At 61.8% G+C, this 17,000-nt stretch overlaps 1 protein-coding gene across 3 annotated transcripts in view; it reads right to left on the reverse strand.

Annotated features, from left to right (window-relative positions):
* Positions 1–17,000, reverse strand: part of PITPNM2 (phosphatidylinositol transfer protein membrane associated 2) — a 106,126-nt gene that overhangs the window by 6,455 nt on the left and 82,671 nt on the right. The window contains exons 6-24 of one of the 3 annotated variants that reach the window (XM_040619997.1): positions 15,875–16,183; positions 14,792–14,887; positions 12,670–12,774; positions 12,381–12,451; positions 9,352–9,599; positions 8,749–8,938; positions 8,506–8,625; positions 7,648–7,865; positions 6,953–7,131; positions 5,643–5,813; positions 5,052–5,201; positions 3,827–3,991; positions 2,974–3,135; positions 1,964–2,112; positions 1,496–1,612; positions 1,083–1,199; positions 821–969; positions 581–730; positions 7–190 (exon numbers count right to left, since the gene is read on the reverse strand). In XM_040619997.1, the coding sequence (XP_040475931.1) occupies positions 7–190; positions 581–730; positions 821–969; positions 1,083–1,199; positions 1,496–1,612; positions 1,964–2,112; positions 2,974–3,135; positions 3,827–3,991; positions 5,052–5,201; positions 5,643–5,813; positions 6,953–7,131; positions 7,648–7,865; positions 8,506–8,625; positions 8,749–8,938; positions 9,352–9,599; positions 12,381–12,451; positions 12,670–12,774; positions 14,792–14,887; positions 15,875–16,183 (3,050 nt within the window). Of the gene's footprint in view, positions 1–6; positions 191–580; positions 731–820; positions 970–1,082; positions 1,200–1,495; positions 1,613–1,963; positions 2,113–2,973; positions 3,136–3,826; positions 3,992–5,051; positions 5,202–5,642; positions 5,814–6,952; positions 7,132–7,647; positions 7,866–8,505; positions 8,626–8,748; positions 8,939–9,351; positions 9,600–11,931; positions 12,238–12,380; positions 12,452–12,669; positions 12,775–14,791; positions 14,888–15,874; positions 16,184–17,000 lie in introns of those variants that run through there. The other 2 variants (XM_040619996.1, XM_040619995.1) reach the window with 2 other exon arrangements.

The following is a 17,000-nucleotide window of genomic DNA, read 5'->3' on the forward strand; positions in this document are numbered from 1 at the left end:
ACCCACCTCGGAGATGAGCAGCTTCAGGAAGTTGGCCTTGTGCCGCAGTGGGTCGTGCACCAGGCCATCGCAGAAGGACACCACGCCGTGGGGGAAGTTGTGCTGGGCCAGCCACGCCACCACCCGCTGCTTCTGCATGTCAGGCCGGCCCGTCACATAGATGATGAGGTAGCCCAGGTCCTGCCAGTGCCTGGGTGTGGGGAGGGGAGGCCTGGGTGTCCCACGGTTGCCCCAGCCTCCCTCCTGGACCACCCCGTCTCCTTGCCCAGCCACTTTCTCCTTGGGCCGGTGGAGAGTGTGTCTGTGATCGGGCTCAGTAGAAATAGCAGCAACTGTGAGGACAGTCAGCCAGCCCGCCTGGTCCCCAAGGGTGCCTTCCGCGGCAGGTGTAACTGGTTTTGCTGCGAGCCCCACTGCTCACGTGAGGAACTGAGGCGTCCACATCAAGATGTCATGCTGCTAGTTAGTGGCAGTGCTGACTCGGTGAGCCCCTGCCAAGTGTCCCAAAGCCCTCCCCAGCTTGGCCTCCAGGAGCTTCCTGCCCCTGAGCCTGCCCACCGTGCCCTTCGGGGTCACTCACCGCACCACGTCCACGGCCCCGGCCCGCACTTTGGGGTCGCTGCCCATGATGGACACGCTGGCAGCAAAGGAGCCATCGATACTGAAGACTACGAACTCCGTGCCCTTGGGCAGCACGGTGATGTAGCTGTCTGCAAACGTGTGGTCTCCCCTGGGAGAGGGAGCACATCAGAACCCGCCAGACCTTCTTCCTGCCCCGGAGGTGGCCGACCCGGCCTGCTCGCTCCCCAGAGGCTCTCACCTGACCACCATCTTGATGGGGTAGACGCCCACACCCAGGCGGTGGGTCTCGGGGATGGTGTAGGAGACCCGCCCGCTGCTGCTGGTCACCAGCGTGTCCAGGTACAGCCATTCGCCTGAGGGTGGCTGCGTCATGATGTGCACGTCCACCTGGGAGCCAGGCGAGCCGGTCAGGAGGGGCTGGGTGCCTGGCCTCCCCAGCCTCCACTCCCCAGCCAGCGGGAGGCCAGGCAGGGGCTCCTGCAACCTCTCCAGGTCCTCACCTTCTCCCCGGTCAGAGTGACCATGTCCAGGGGCCCGTACATGAACCGGCCCGTCAGAACCTGCGGGCCATCCTCGTTGGCGACTGCGTCATTGATCCGGTGGTTGGCGGTCACGTTCTGGGAACAGGAGGAGTGAGGCTGGGTCAGGCTAGGGGACGGAAGGATGGCTAGGATCTCCTGGGCCTGGTGCGTGAGCACGGGGCTTAAAGCCAGATGGCCCAAGTTCAAGTCCAGCTCAGCCCCTTGACCTACATGGCCTTGGTGCACCTCCCCATCTATAAATGGGGAGTAGCTCCAACCTCACAGACTGAGGATTAAGAAAGATAGCACGTGTCTCTGTGACTCGGTCTCCTCGTCTATAACAGGGTGTCTTGTGAGGATTCAGCAGGACAACAGATGTGGGGCCCCCTCACCCGCAGCTTCACATGGGTCCTCTTGCGCTGCCACTTCTCTCTTGGCTTTGAGGGGGTGAACACCGAAACCTCCTTGCCGTCCAGCTCCAAGATGCTTGAATTGTCATGCCTCATGACCTGGGAGGAGGAGAAGCAGGCCATGGGGCAATCTCAAGCCTGTGGCTGCCTGTTCTAGGAGGGGGAGGCCAGTGGCCCTAGAAGCCAGAAACGGGAGCCTGCGAGGGGTCGGGGGACACTCTTCAACCCACTACAGTCCACCCTCTGGTCCCCCCAAAGTCACGTCTCATGAATGTGCACATACATTCACCCCATCCCAACATCTGCGAGGGTTCCTCCATCCTGCTTGCTCTGTGGGCTCAGGGGAGCCCCCACTGCCCTCCTCATCTATGGAATGGGGCCATATCAGTGGTGGTGTGACTCGGTCCTCGTGTGAGGCCCAGGGGTTCCTGGCGGTGGGCCCGAGGGTACCTGTCTCAGCAGGAAGGAGACCACATCCGTTGACTCCCAGTAGCTGGCGTGGAAGAGGTGGGGCAGGGCCACCGTGGGGAAGGCTGTCAGGGCGTCGGGGCAGTACAGGGCGTAGTCAATCCGCTTTTGGCCCCACCACTTTGCTGCAACTGCCAGGAGGAGGGCCTTGACCGGACTGCCCCTCAGAGGGCTGCCAGGCCCGGCAGGCTGGGCTCAGCTCGGAGACCAGACCCTCCTCCGACCAGGAAACAAGGGCTGCAGCCAAAGCGAGCCGCCTCCTCCCCGGCTGGGTGACCGAAGGGAGCAGGGAATGTGCAGGACTCCAGGAGAGCATGCAAGCAGCCAGAAGGCCTGGGGATGAGGCCGGCAGCCTCCATGGAGAGCATGCACTTGTGAGGAAGGAGCATGTGGAGTTAGGGGGAGGGGACATTCCCGGTTTGGAGGCAGGACTGACTATCCCTGGTCCCGTCACAGATTCTGCTGACCCCCTGCCCTGGGCCCTGTCGCTGTCCTCTCCAGGCCTCTCCTGGCCCCCATCTGCCCTGCAGGCCTCAGGCCAGTGACAGGCGTTGTCAGGTGAACCCCAGGGCAAGGCCTGATGTCCCCTCAGCACCTGGGAGCCTGCAGGCCAAGTGTCAAGGCCTGGGTGTAAATCCTGGCTCCCACTCGGGGCTGGGAAACCGCCCTAGCCCCAGACAAGGGTTAGAAAGTGCCTTTCTGAGGGCTGCACGCAGCTGCTGCTCAGTAAAGTGGTGCCTGACGGGGGTCAGGGCTCTCCTGTGTTCTGCCCACAGCCTGCTTGCCACACAGACAGCCCCTTTGTCCTCACTCCGGCCAACTCCAACCCCTCCGCCTCCTCCCCGGATCTGAGCGCTCCCAGCCCAAGCCTCTAGCTCCCTGGTTAGGCCTCAGCGGGCAGGGCCTGACGGTGAGATATGCCTGGAAACGGTGAGGGACCCCAGTTAGGGGAGGAGAGCGTGTGTGGATGGAGGCCACGTGACGCCCGGTACCTTCTCTGGTGTCCAAGTCAGGGAGGCGGGGGGCCCGCTCCAGGCTGGGGCTTGCCTGCCCGGCCTGCGGGTGGGGGCCCGGGGTAGTGGGGGGTGGGGGGGGCAAGGCGAGCAGAGACAGGCGCCTGACGCTGGGGGTATGGCTGAGCGAAGCCGGGGCCTCTGAGAAGCAAGAACAACGGGGAAGGGGTCAGTCATGCTGGGGCCACCAGGCTTCCACCACAGGCCAGGAAGGATGCTGGGAAGAGCACCAGGCTCCCTGGCCCTCCTCACGGAAGGATACTCATGCCGGCCTTGGCTCAGGCACCCCTGCTCAGCCAGACAGGCAGCCAATCACACGGTGAGGGAGGATGGGGGGGCAGATGGCCTTGGGGGCTGAGAGGGGGTGACCTGGGCTCCATTTCCAGCTGCTGAGAAGCTTCTGAGGAGCCAAGCAGCAAAGGAGGCCACGGAGGGGCGGCCACAGTGAGATCTCACCTCCCCGGCTCCCCTCAGCTCCCATCTGGCTTGTCTGGTTCTGCTTGCTGGTCCAGAAACAGCCCAGAGCTTCCTCCTCAGGGAGCACCAGCCCCCCGGGGCTAGGACCCCTCCTCCCAGGCCCATCACCTCCCACCTGGACTTGGCCCCGCTGGGCTACCGCTTCGAACGCTCCCTCCCTCCAGAGTCCTCTCTGGACATTTGGGGCCACTGTAGGTGTTGGGCAGCACCCCGGTCACTATCCACCTCGAGTCAGTAGTGCCCTCCCCAGCTGTCTCCAGACACTGCCAACTGTCCGGAGGGAGTAGTGCAGACCCCCTACTAGGACAGAGGGGAGGATGTAGGGAGGGCAGGCCCAGGACGCTGCTGCACTCACTCTGGGCAATGCTGGACGCTGTGTAGCTCTCGGCCATGCCCGACACCTGGCTGGCAATGCTGATCTCACTGGCTCGGCGGAAGCCTCGGGTGGTGGGGGCTGCGCCCGGCGAGGAGGGGGCCGCGTGCTCTTGAAAGACTGTGTTGTGGGTCTGGAGTGCGTCCGCTGCAGGTAGACAGAGACCAGAGACCAGTGGGTAAGAGAGGGGCCCCCAGCGCAGGCCCCCGGCCCCCTGAGCAGCGGGAGGTAGGGCCCAGCGTGCCCTGGGCTGGGCGGGCTGAAGCCGCGGCCGACACCTCCAGCGGCAGGCGAGCGGTGGCTTCTGAGCGCAGCTGGCAGTGAGGATGGGACCAAGCGTGCCAGGGCCTGCCTGCTCAGGACTGAGAGGGAGGGCACAGAGCTGAGGCGGGACAGAAGGAAGGGCTGGGGCAGGGACGGACAGACGGACTGACAGAGACACAGTAGGCAGGGAGACAAGGCAGCCAGGCTCACGCCCCCCCCGGCCACCCATTTGACCCAACACACTGATCTTAGCTAGCCCTCCCAGCCTCCCGGGCTCACCTTCGCGGGGCCTGACTCGCAGAGCACTGTAGCTGGGTTTGAGGGGCGCTAACAGGAGGGCGTGAAGTGGTCTCTGGGGGATACCCAATGCTGGGCACTGAGGATGAGGCAACACCCCCCCCCCCCCCATCCCTCACACGGACCACATTGAGCCAGCCCTGAATGGGTGTCTGGGGACAAAGGCAGGTGCCGAGGGTTCAACCAGGCCAGGGCAGAGCAGGGAGAGTGGGGCTCGGCTAGAGGACCCACGTGCAGATGGGGTACATGAGGTGCTTGAACCCCCTCAGGGAGGAAAGGAGTGGGACTCTGGAATCAAGCCCTCGCTGGGACCAGAAGCTTCTGTAGGGGAGCCGGATGGATGAGGCTCAAGGCCTCACCCCATCTCCTGGCTGCCCCCACCAGCCTCACAAATGGGAGATGGAGCCTTTGGACTGACACCCATGCTAGGTGACCCCCGCACAGCTGCTCCTCCCTCTGGGCTCCTAGGCTCTCGGTGTGCAGAGAGGAGGAGCCAGGGACCAATCCCTAGGACTTGTCCTGTCTGGTCTCTGTGGGACAGCATGGTCCCACAGACTCCAAGTGGCCAAGGAGGGCATGGGAAGTCCCTGAGGACCAGCAGTCAGCCAGCGAAGCAGACGCCACCACGAACGGGGGTGTTACACACACTCAGCAGAGCCCGGGCTCGGGCGGGGCCCATCTTGACAGGTGAGCGCGGGAACGGGGATACTGGTTTCCAGGAAGCCGTCTCCTGGGGGGAGAGGGGCCAGGGGCCCACCCTCCAGGACCAGCTCGGGGTTTCTCTGCACTGTCTCGACTGGAGGCAGACGGGAGAGAACAGAGAGGACAAGAACAGACACTCGCGTGGGCAGTCCAGACACGCTCCTCCGACACAGACACGTGGGGCTCCTTGAAGACCAGGACGTGACAGGACGCCGGGACACACTCGAGGGCAGGAGGATGGGGGCTTCCCGGGAAGGGCCACGAGTGGGTGATGCGCAGCCCTCACCCAAGTACCCTGCTCTGGACCTCCTTGCCGCCCACTGCCATGATGGGTCCCCACACAGCTCTGCCTCGGGCAGCGGGGAGGGGGTCCTCGTCCCAGTCTGCCCCCTGGCACCTGGGGTGAGGCCCTGACCCCCTTGCTGGGGTGTGTGGGGCTGACGCACCCCCGTACCTATACCGGGTACCCAGCTTCCGAGAGGAGCTCAGTGCAGGCCGCCCCTTCCCGCCCGGCAGGGGCCCCGGCGCCTCTCACCCAGCAGCGCGGAGCAGCCGTCGCCCAGCGGGTAGCGCTGGTATCGGGGGATGCTGAAAGGCGGCAGGGCGTGGAACCTCCGCTCCAGCAGCGGCTCCAGGCGCGAGGCAGACGGGTCCGCGGGGTGGAAGAGGTTGTAGACTTGCTGGCAGGCGGGCCGCAGCTGGAAAACTGGGGGCAGTGGGGGGGGATGGCAGAGCCCTAAGGAAGCGGGGTCTAGAGTGGGGGGTGGGCATCCAAAAACCTGTCTCTGTGCTTTGGTATCTGTCCGTTTATTAACCAAATTTGTTTTAAGTTGAGCAGAGAGGAGCCCTGGGCTGTGCAATGGGGCTGCTACTCCGAGCATGTCATGGTTGTTGGGGCGATCAGGTGAACGTAAGCATCAAGAGCAGTAGTAGACATCTCACTTTTAAACACACACACATAGGAACAGGTGCTATACTTTTTGAACCGCCCCCCACCCCCATTTAACACAAAAACGTGGGCGACCTTCATTTCAGCCCTGCAAGCTCCCCTAACCCATCTTCCACTGCGCGTATCCTCCATCGTGGGCCGGGCCAGGATTTAGCCAGCCAGCCCCCCTCCGTGGACCAATGTTTACAGTGGTTCCGGTGTCTCTCGATTACAGATGATGTCGCCATATGTCACTGTCCCTACGTCTCTGTCCACTTATATATAAGCCGCCTCTGACTTGCTCTTGGGCAAGTGTCCATGCCTCTCTGAGCCTCAGTTTCCCCCTCTGTAACCTGGGATGTAACACGGGCCCTGCACGGCTCCTGTAAGGACATCAGGGCTCTCTGGGCCACACTGGCTGATCCTGGGGTCACCTTGCAGGGACTGCTGCTCTGACAGGCTGTTCAGCCGGCATGTCACACCTCCCTGTCCCTGTGGCCGTGAGGAGGGTCTCTGGAGCAGGGTGGCCATGGCCCTTCTGGGACTGGGAGGTCAGGCACCTAGGAGGATTTGGGGGTGCCTGGCTTCTGATCTCTTCCTTATGGGAAGACTTTGGGCCTGGGAGACTGGATCTGTGTCCATCTGATACCAGGGCAGCCCCTTCCCTTCTGGACCTCAGCTCCCAGAGGGGCCTTGAAGATTAAATGGAACAGCAGGGGTCAAGAGATGGGGGCCAGAGACTGAGCTGCTGGAGTAGGAGCAAGGGAGAGCAGTGAGCCTGTGCTGGGGAGGACAGAAATGAGGCTGATGCAGGAAGGGGCCTGGGATGTGGCCATGGCCTTGTGACAGGGGTCCACTGAGACCCTCTACCCAGTTCATATACCCCCTACCCTGCCCTGCCCGTGCAGAGCTCTCACCATCCAGGGAAGGGATGACGGTCTTCCTCAAGGCCAGGACGAGCCCCAGCGGGCACCCGAAGAGGAAAAGGTCTGCGATCTCAAAGTCAAACTTCCCCACAGCCCCTGTGCCGTCCAGCATGGTGGAGCTGCTCGAACGGCGGGAGCTGGGCTCATTCCTCAGCACGCTGGCATGGAGGCTGCAGATGGGGGGCCTCGTGAGGTCACACCACACCTCTTCTCAGCACTGTCTTGCCCTCAGCCTCCCAAAGGAAGACCCCCCCAGGGGTCGTCAAGCCCAAACGAGCCTTGGTCCTTGAGCTGGCCTGCAGATGTGGCTGCCTAGTACCTGCTGGGACCCCTCTGGTGACAACCAGTCCCAACCTCTCTCGGGGTGCCACTGCCTTTGGAATAGCCACCCTGATCGGTTCTGCCCCTGGCTCTGCCCCACCCCTGGACAAGCTGTTCCCTTGGGCTCAAGATGGTCCTTGGAGTGTACAAGACCCCAGCGGTACCCAACAAGCCACTTTCTCCTGGCCAAAGAGCCACAGCCCAGCCTGGCACCCCACTACCCTCACGTCGGCCATCGGCACGACCTGGTTCACGTTCTCGTTCACGTCCTCAATTCTGAGGCATCCCTCCCTCTTGGGAGTCCCCCTCCTCCCCTGGCCACGGGTCTCATGGTCTGACCCTTGGGCCCCGCCGGCCTCACCCACCTGGACAGGAAGGCCTGGTGCTGCTGGATGGTGTCCAGCTCGTAGGTGGATGAGTCACTCCTCTTTCGGGGCAACTGCCTTTTGGGGTCTTCGACACCGTTGCTTCGGGGGATATCAATGTTGCTGCGACTCAGGTGCCGACTGCTCTCCAGGCCACCGCTGCCACTGCCGCCATGTGCCGCATTGACCAGGGTGCCGGGGGACAGCAGGTCAGTGTCCTGGAACAGCCCCATGCAGGCTCACTGCCCGGTGGCCACTGGCCTGCGCCCTGCTTCAGTGCTCTCCCTCCCGACTCCAGGCCCACTGGCGACTGCCCAGCCGGCCTCTCACTGACACCGGAGAGGGGAAAGCCCTGTCCCCCGGTGGCCCCTCTGTCCCCGCAGGCTGCTGGCTGAGTCCCAACAGCTTCCGTTCCTGCCTGAACTGGCCACCTGGGTCTTTGTGACCTCTCACGGATCTCGCTGCCTTGCCTGCCTCCCTCCCTCAGGCCATTTGCTGCTCTGCAGTGGAGGAACCTCAGATCCTCTCTTGCTGGGAAGCTCAGAGGGGCTGCCTGCTGCACCTCCTGGAACCAGACCCTGGCTCCCTGCAGTGTAGACCCTGCTCCGCTGAGGCCTCGTGCTCCAGGCTTGGTCCCACTGCGGCCTCGTGCTCCAGGCTTGGTCCCGCTGCAGCTGCTCACCAGCCCCGTGCACCCACCTGCCCCATGCACCCACCCCGTCGGCTCTGGGCACCTGTGCTGGCAACGTGCACCCTTCCCTTGCCTTTCCCTCAGGCCTCGGGGAGGTTTGGAGCTAAGGGTTGACACAGTTTCCATCCTGCAGCTCCCCTGCTCTGCGGGCTGTGGGAAGCCAGTACCTGCACGCTGGCCACGCTGCCCCGGCGGCTGCTGCTCTGACTCTCAGACACGGGCTGGTTGCTGTAGCATAAGGCATCGAACGCCAGGATGCCCCCGACGCAGTCCCCAATCAGGCAGACCTAGAGGCGGAGAGGACCCAGAGGCCTGAGTGCCCACCCTGCTTGCTGGGGTGCCAGCTAGGGAGGGGCCGTCACCCCCTGCCCTGCGGGGCTTGTCTGCCCTTTTCCTGCCCCGGGACTCACCTGCCCGTTGAAGGTCATGCCCTCCTGGGACTTGATGAAGTCCCCGTAGGCAAGGTTGGCCCGCTGAATCACTGCGGCGATTGCCTCCTGGTACTGGGGTGAGGAGGTGGCCAGCAGGGGCAGGGCAGCCAGGGGGATGTGGTCCTGGCTGCTGGACAGACAGCCTTCATCGTGGCTGTAGGGGCTAAGGCTGGGGGAGGGGGCCCGATCAGGGGAGAGCAGGCAGCCTCAGCCCAGCCCCAGAGGCCCCTCTCCCCGACCAGAGCAGCAGGCTGGCCACCTGGGAGCCTCAGCTGTGACTTGGCCAACCTCATGGGGTTGCTTCTGGGCCAGGCCCTGGAACGCTGGGTAATGGGGCCGGGGAGAAGGCCTTGTGTCTCAGGGTCAGGTCAACATCCCCACATCGCAGACACGGCAACCGAGGCTCAGGCTTGGGCCCAGGCCCCTCCTCTGTAAGCCCATCTGCATAGGTTTTGTCACGTCAGGACAGAACGGGCTGGATGGTAAGTCTGGACATTTAGATGGGCGTCCTGACATGGGGGGATAGCCTGGCCCTCGGGGCCACGTGCTTTGGGGTAGGTGGGCTGGGTCCTCTGCACTCACTTGGAGACGAGGGCAAAGGCATCAGAGCAGATGGGCGGGCAGGGCACCAGGCGGATGGCAAGGCGGCCCAGGGCGCTGGGGTAGTGCACACGCATGACGGTGTCGAACACGGTGGCGATGGTGTTGGCGTCGCCCTGCTTGGAGCTGGGGTCCCCAGCGCCCGTGTCCAGGATGGTGCCTCCGTGCAGCACCAGCAGCAGCACGTGGATCTTGGAGGCCGGCACGGCCAGGGGTGGGCTGACCTCGTCCTGCGCGGGTTGGTGGGGCGTCAACTCCCCGGGGACTCAGCTCCTTGCTGGGACCCTGTCACCCCAGGGGGAGGCCCATCTGGCCCACTGCTCCCTCTCTGAAGCCCCATTTCAGTTCCTCGGCTACAGGGCCTGGTGTTGGCCACCCCCCCCCCCCCCGAAGGCCGAGATGGTCCCTCTCCTGCTTCCCATGAGCAGCCCTGCTCCCTCCCACTGGCCAGCCTGCCCGGGGCCAAGGATGAGCGTCCAAAACACAGATTCCACTTCCCATCAGGGGGCCCAGGCAGCAGTTTCTAGCCTTGGCGAGGAGGCATGGGCCCATCCTATGTGGGCCTCTGGAGCCTGCCTGCCCTCCGTGCACCTGGGCCAGGGCAGCCTCAGCCTCGGCGGGTGGGGACCCTGGGCACTGGGCCTGCAGCTCTGAGCTCTCCCTCATCTACATGGGGCTTCTCTTCTGTCGCCTGTGTTCTCATTCCCAACATGGTCTCCAAGCATCTTAGAGCAGGGAGGGAATGCAGGTGTGCCTGTCTAAACCCCCTAATTTGGGAGGGGTTAAGAAACCCACCTCCTGCTGGTCAGGCCTGCATGTGAGGTCAAAGTGAAACCCGAGATTTGTACACATTTGCACGGGGTATGGGACTGTTCTATTTACAGCTGAGGTGGTAGTGGCCCAGAGAGACCAAGAGACTTGTCTAATGTCACATAGCACACCAGTGCCAAGCTGGACTGGAACCCAGAGCTTCTGCCACAAGTTCAGTGTTCTCCTGCCAACCCCGGCTGTGGCCCCACCCCCAGGGGCCTCTCTCCACCTTAACTTCTGGTGTGTGACTGCGGGAGCTAGGACCAGGGCCCAGGAGAGGCCACTGGTGAGTACTTGCCATGCCCATATTAGGTCCAAGCATGTAGGGGAGGGGGCCTGAAGCCATCTGGAAGGCCCATGTTGGGACAACTGGCCCTGAACTGGGCCACTGGATGGTGTGCAAGGGGGGCAGCAGTGGGACCCAAGTGTCAACACAGAGCCCGGTGGGGAGGGGGCGGTACAGGCCCTGCTCCCAGGCGCTGGTGAGGCCACCAGGAAACACAGGGATAATGCGCCGGCCCAGGAGCCCCAGGGCAGAGAATGGGAAGGCAGGCTGGTGGGCTGTACGGGGTCTGGAGGCTAGGCAAGACGGGGCTGCCTCATTCCCGAGAGAAGGCTGGTCATTGGCCAGTTGTGGGCCCCAGGGCCTGGGCGAGAACACACGCCCGGCAGAGCGTGGGAATGATTTCAGTCCCCACATGAGGATTGCCCACCCCTGGCCGGCCTGGGCAGGAATGAACGCACAGCCCAGGCAGGGCGGGGCCAGCCACCGCCCAGACCAGCAGCCAGGAGGAGCCACATTGCCTCAAGGGCTTATCAACACAACACAGCCAGGCGCAGGGCTCAAGGAAGGAATGTCTCAGGGCAGCCTCACCATCACCCCGTTAGGGAGGTAGAGTCCAGCGGCCCTCAGAAACCCAGGACAGGCAAGGGTGGGCAGTGAGAGGCCTGTGCCTATCTCCTGAGACCCAGCACTGGAGGCTAGGACTGTTTAGGGACTCCCAGAAGCCAACTGGAGACACGGCTCTCCTCCCATTCGTGCCTAATACTGGGGCACACCCCACCTGAGACTCAAACCTTGTAGGAACAGACCCCATGGGAGGTGCAATATGGCAGTGGGCCTGGGAGCCATGGGGCCAGCTCTGGAGAGCCAGGGGGTCCCTGTCAGTGTCTCCATAAAGCTGTGCGCCCTCCACGAGGCGGGGAGAGGAGGCTCCGGTTTGGGGGGTATTGCCAGCCAAGGGATCTGACTCGGGATGGCCGTGCCCCAGAACTGGTGCTGGGTTCCAATGCACATCCCGACGCAGATCTAGAGCCCGGGGCCCCTTCTGTCCCTCCTGAGGGGCCGTCAGAGCTGTGTGCGCCCTAGGTGGGGAGGGGGCTCCGTCTGCTTTATCTTGCCATTAACCGGCAATTGGAAATCAACTTCCCTTGTCCTGGTTTGCCTTCTAGAAAAGCCCACATTGACCTCGGACCCCAAAGTAGAAAACCCCAAGTTGGGGAGGGTGGTGGGGATGCTGCTCCTCCTCCCAGCACCTGGTCCAAGCTCCCCAGGGGGTCCCGAGTTCCCGGAGGTGCCGTCTCCACCTCCTCGGGCAGCTTGAGGCGAGAGCAGTGCGGTGACCACAGTGTGTGACAGCCCGCTCGGCCCTGGCTCCTGCCCCCAATGCAAACAGCTCTGACCGCCCACAGCTGGAGGAGGAGAAGGGGCGTGAGCCCCGTGCAAAGAACCCCCCAAGCGGACACAGGCGCTCTACCAAGACAGCTTTATTGGACACTGAGAGCCCTGCAAGGCCCCAGTGGGGCGATGGCCGCTCACATCTGCCTAGACGGCTTTCGCTTCCTCCCCTTCCATCTGATTTTCTTCAGCAAATGCGGAAAGGCTGGGTACAAGGTGAACATCTGTTTTGTGGTCTGGAATTTACAAGTTTCTCCTTTCACTTTCCGCGGGCGGAGCTGGGTCAAGGCCTTCTTTGGGGGCCGTCTGCAGTCCTTCTTGGTTCTCAGGGATGTCGGGGCAGGGGGTAAAGGAGCCCCCAGGGCTCTCTCTGATGGCGCCTAGGCCAGTGAGGATGTGAGGCGGTAGGTGCCGAGTTCTGCCTCTACAACCCCACGGGACCGTCCTTTGAGCTCAGCCCCCTCCCCCTGCAGGCCGGGGGGCCACGGCACAGCCCCTGGCCCTCTCCCCCACGGGCACCCACCTCGATGATGTTCAGCTGCTCCACACTGGAGGCCACCCTGAATTCAGGGGCGCTCTGGCGGTACAGACCGTCTGCAACACAGAAGCAGTGGGTGCTGTGAGCAGAGGGGCAGCCGGGCAGCCCCAGGCCCACGGGACAGAGGCAGTGACCCTGACAAGTGAGGCCCTGGGTACCGCCCCCCCACCCCCGATGCCCAGCACTGCACAGGAGCTGGGTCAGAGAGGAGGGGCCTGGTCCCTGCAGCCCCCTTCCCCAGGCCCTGCAGCACCTCCCGCCCCAACTTGGGTACCCTGTGTATCTTCCGGCTCAGGGCTTTCAATTTTGTCCATGAGGTCATTGGAGTTCCACTTGGTGATGTCCTTGGGGAATATTTCCTCTGAGTCAGACAGGTCCTCTGGGGAGGAGGGAGCAGGGCTTCAGCACCCACTGGAGCGCAGGGACTGGGGGGCGCGGGGAGGCCCAGCTGGGGGGTCCCGTGCCTCTCTGGCCTATATACGCCCCCGTGCTTGCTTCTGCCCCCCTCTTCCGTAGCAGGATGAACACATGACTGACACCCATGGGGTTTCAGCCTGACCTTTTCTAAAAATTGTGATAATGTTCACGTTACATAAAATTCACCATTTAAACCGCTTTAAGGTAGCCTTTAGTACATTCCCGACGCTGTGCAACCACCACCTCCATCTGGTTCCAGAACATTCCCACCTCCCCGAATGGAAACACTGTGCCCGTTCACAGTCGCTCCCCATCCCTCTCCCCCAGCCCCTGGCGACCACCGATCCACTTCCTGTCTCTATGGGTTTGCCTGTTCTGGACATTTCCCAGAATGGAATCATTCAACGTGCGGTCTTCTGTGTCTGGCTTCGCCCCCCGCGCGCCATATTGCCAAGCTCGCTCCGCGGTGTGGCAGTGGCAGTGGTGCTCTCCTTTCTACGCTGCAGCCTCCCTCCCTGTGCGGATGGACCACACTTTGCTCCCCCGCCCGTCAGCTCATGTTGCTGACTCTTTTCAACATGCACAAGCGGACAGCCCCGTTAGCGGTCAGCATCCACCGCTCCTGCTTCTGCTTGTCTGAGAACTTCAGCCTGGGGCACTGCTGGGCTGGAGGCGGCCGTCGGGGTGCTGGGGGCACCGGCCCCGTCCCTGGCCCCGCAGCCCGACCGGTGCTCCCCCGGCCGCTGCCACGCTGGCATCTCCTGCTTCGCTAACTCGTCTCTCTTCCAGCTTTTTCTACAGTTTCTCCGTTGGATGTGTGTTTCCCTCCTGTCAGGGACTCACAGCCAGGACAGCGTGCGCCTCTTCTCTGGCTGGGGTGGGGTGGGGTGCCCGAAACACCTTTCTTCCCCCTGGGGAGGCCCCGGGAGCAGACGGCAGCTCAGGAACCACCTCCTACCCATTCTAGCTCCCCATCTCAGCTCCCTTCTGCCTGGACACTGCCTCCCCAAGTTCTCCGTGAGGACCAGCCCATTAGCTGAAATAGCATAATCGGTGGCCCCTCTGCCTGTTCCAGGCCACGGCTGCGCGTGGCTCTGGCCTGCCTCTGCCCTGCGTCGTGTCTGTGCGCAAGTCCCTGTCCCCTTCCGAGCCTGTGTCCCGCCTTGGAAACCACAAGCTGGAAACCTGTCTCCACAGGCCTGTCTGCCAGTCGAGAGGAACGGCCACGGTGTGAAGCTAGTGAGTGTTTCAGTGACGTTGACCCTTGAACAACACGGGTGGGGTGCCGACCCCCCCACGCTGTCAAAAATCCACGTCAAACTTTTGATTCCCCAGAAACTAAACCATTAAGAGCCTATGTTGACCAGAAGCCTTACCGGTAACATAAAGAGTTGATTAACACAGATTTAGTATGTCATAGGTATGATATACCGTATTCTTACAATAAAATAAGCTAGAGAAAACACAGTGTCCTTAAGAAAATCATAAGGAAAATACATTTACGGTACAGTACTTATCAGAAAAAAATCCATGGATTAAGTGGACTTGTGCAGTTCAAACCCGTGTTGCTCGAGGGTCAACTGTACCCGCATCTTCCCAGCAAAGGGGGGTGATTCAGCACGCTGTAGCCTCACTGTGCTTATTTGGGGATTGGTGGGAAAATGGGCACTTCACGTCTTTCCTGCTTGTTCGCCTTTGCTAAGGTGTCTACGTTAGATGGACATCCACTTAACCAAGAAGAAAACAAGGTCGTTCCAAAGATTTAGAAAATTATAAGATGCCACGCTTTTGTGAAGCTTCTTGTAGACAAAAACTCACATGTGGCACAAAGCCCCCATCTGAGTGTGAATCCATCTTACATCCTCGTACGTGGCTGGGGTGAGCCTGAGGCCCCCGAGTCCTGGTGACCGCATCTCAGCCTCGGCCTTGGCCTGGACCCTCTCAGATCCTCCCTCCCACCCCCGGGAAGAGCCACCTACCATGAGCGTCGAAATACTCGTCGTCTGAGCTCTCGTCTGAGTCCCGGGCGATACTTTGCATCCTCCACTCGGAGATGCTGTGGCGGGAAGGGCTGGCTGGAAGGCAAAACCGCAGGCTGACCAACCAGCCAGCTGAGCTAGGCCAAGCAGCCGGAGGTGATGGTGCCGGAGCAGGGCCAGGAGGGCTCGGGGAGAAGGGAGAAGGGAGGGGTGGAAACTCCTGGAAATTTCAAGAAGGTCCCTCCCAGCCCGCCTGGCACAAAGCAGCTGTGTCCCGGGGAGGACAAGGAACTGGGAGGGTATCGGGTATAAGGACAGGACAGGCAGTCACGCAGGCCGGGTTCCGCTCCTGTGCTCTCGCCTGGGGTCTGCCCCTGGGTGGGGGGGGGGAGGGGAGCCCCTGAAATTCTCCAATAGCAGAGCAGATAGGGCTGCAGGGCACTCTCAGGAGGTGAGTGACAGAAAAGGTGTCGATGTATATACATACAGAGAGCCCTTCAGCACAGAGGCAGGCAAGCCTGGCGTGGGGAAGCTGGGTTTGCAAAAGAGACTCCTGGCTGTACGTGGGATACCCTGGTTTTTTCACACAGCCACAGCACTTTTGCCAAAGTTCTCCCGAGAAAGGCATTTCTCAGGATCTAAAGGTTTTTCATGCTCCTTCAGCCTGGCTCCTGCCACAGGAGCAAAGAACCTTCCTGGGCGTGCTGGGGGTACCCACCCAGACTCCTTCTCCTCCTGGGAACCCTGGCTCCTCAAAGCTGTAGCCATCTGAGCCCCAGGAGAGGCTGGGAGCTGGGTTCCACATGGCCAGCCTGTCTTACCTGGGCCTTGCAGATGAGTCTGGGGGCACCTGCTGGGCGGGGGGGAGGCACCCTGGGCTCACTCTGAGCTGGGGGGCTACCAGCAGAATGGTTCTGACTCCCACAGGTGTGGCCCACAAGGTTGGGAAGCAAGAGTCCATGTCCAGAGTCAGAATTATCTGGCGGTGGCAGGGGGCTGGCTGCCGTGGACGGGGGTGAGGGCTGTCACTGGGGTAGAGATCCCCACCTGGAGGAGGGTGGAGCTATGCGCCCCGCGGCTCACCTCCCCGCTTGGAGGACCGTGAGGACTTGGAGGACGTGGACCACTGTTTCTTGAGGCCCCGGCCTGCCAGGGGTTCCCCGCTGCTGCTGCTGGTCTGGGGGGCCTCCCCCGGGACCTGGGCCTGGCTGGTTTCATCCTTGGCCAGCTCTGCAGCCTCCTCGTCATCTTCGTTGAACTGGGCCATCTTGCGGGACAGCATGAGCTGTGCCTCCTTCTCCAGCTCCCGGATGTTCTCCATGTTCAGCCCGTACCACTCGTCCTGCCAGCACCAGGCCTGCCGGTGGGCCCTCACCATCACCTTCCGCAGGCCTGCACGCAGGCAGTGGTGGGGGCGGGGGTGGGGGAGACAGGAGAGACCGGCAGTGTGAGCCCCCAGGGCTGCGTGTGGGCTGGGAGGTACCTCAAGGTTACACCCATTGTGTAGCTGGTTATGGACAAATCACGTCCCCCTGTGCCTCAGTTTCCCCACCTGCAAATGAGGGGTCTGGCTCACAGATGGCATCACAAGGTTCTATAACTGGAGCAGAGGGGCCTCCTGAGGGAATGTGGCTGCTCAGAAGCCACGATGAATTTGGGGGGGATTCTTGCCCCAGGGGGAGCTGGAGGAGGACTCCCTCACCGTCTCCTGTCTCAGTGTCTAGTATACTTTTGCTGCCGAATTTCCACATGGAAATCAAGTTCCAGTTCAAAGTGAGTTGGTCCTTTTTCCCAAATAGAACATATATACATATAAAATAAGATACAAAATAAGACAAAGTAAGATGCAGAAGAATATATCATGCAAGCCAAATAATGAAAATGAGATCGCCTTCAAGGTATAAAGGATAATAAAAGAACTTTAGGGACAGAAGGCAGAGGAGGGTTGCCTTGGGCTGGGGGTGGGCGTGGGGGTGACTGTGAACATGAACAAAAGACTGGGGTGATGGAATGTTCTAGAACTGTGTGCACGATTCTGAAGATACTGCCACTTATAGAACTGTCCTCTCACAGGGGCTAAGTGTATGGTATGTAAAATTAGGCTTCGATGAAGCTCGCTAAGAAAACACGAAGAAAGAGAGCATTTCTACCCACACCACCCAGTGAGGGAGCAGACGCAACCAGAAGCAGGGAGCCCTGGGATGGCCCT

The sequence above is a fragment of the Ursus maritimus genome, unplaced genomic scaffold, assembly GCF_017311325.1.
Source record: "Ursus maritimus isolate PB19 unplaced genomic scaffold, ASM1731132v1 scaffold_33, whole genome shotgun sequence".
In the NCBI taxonomy this organism is placed as follows: Eukaryota; Metazoa; Chordata; class Mammalia; order Carnivora; family Ursidae; genus Ursus; species Ursus maritimus.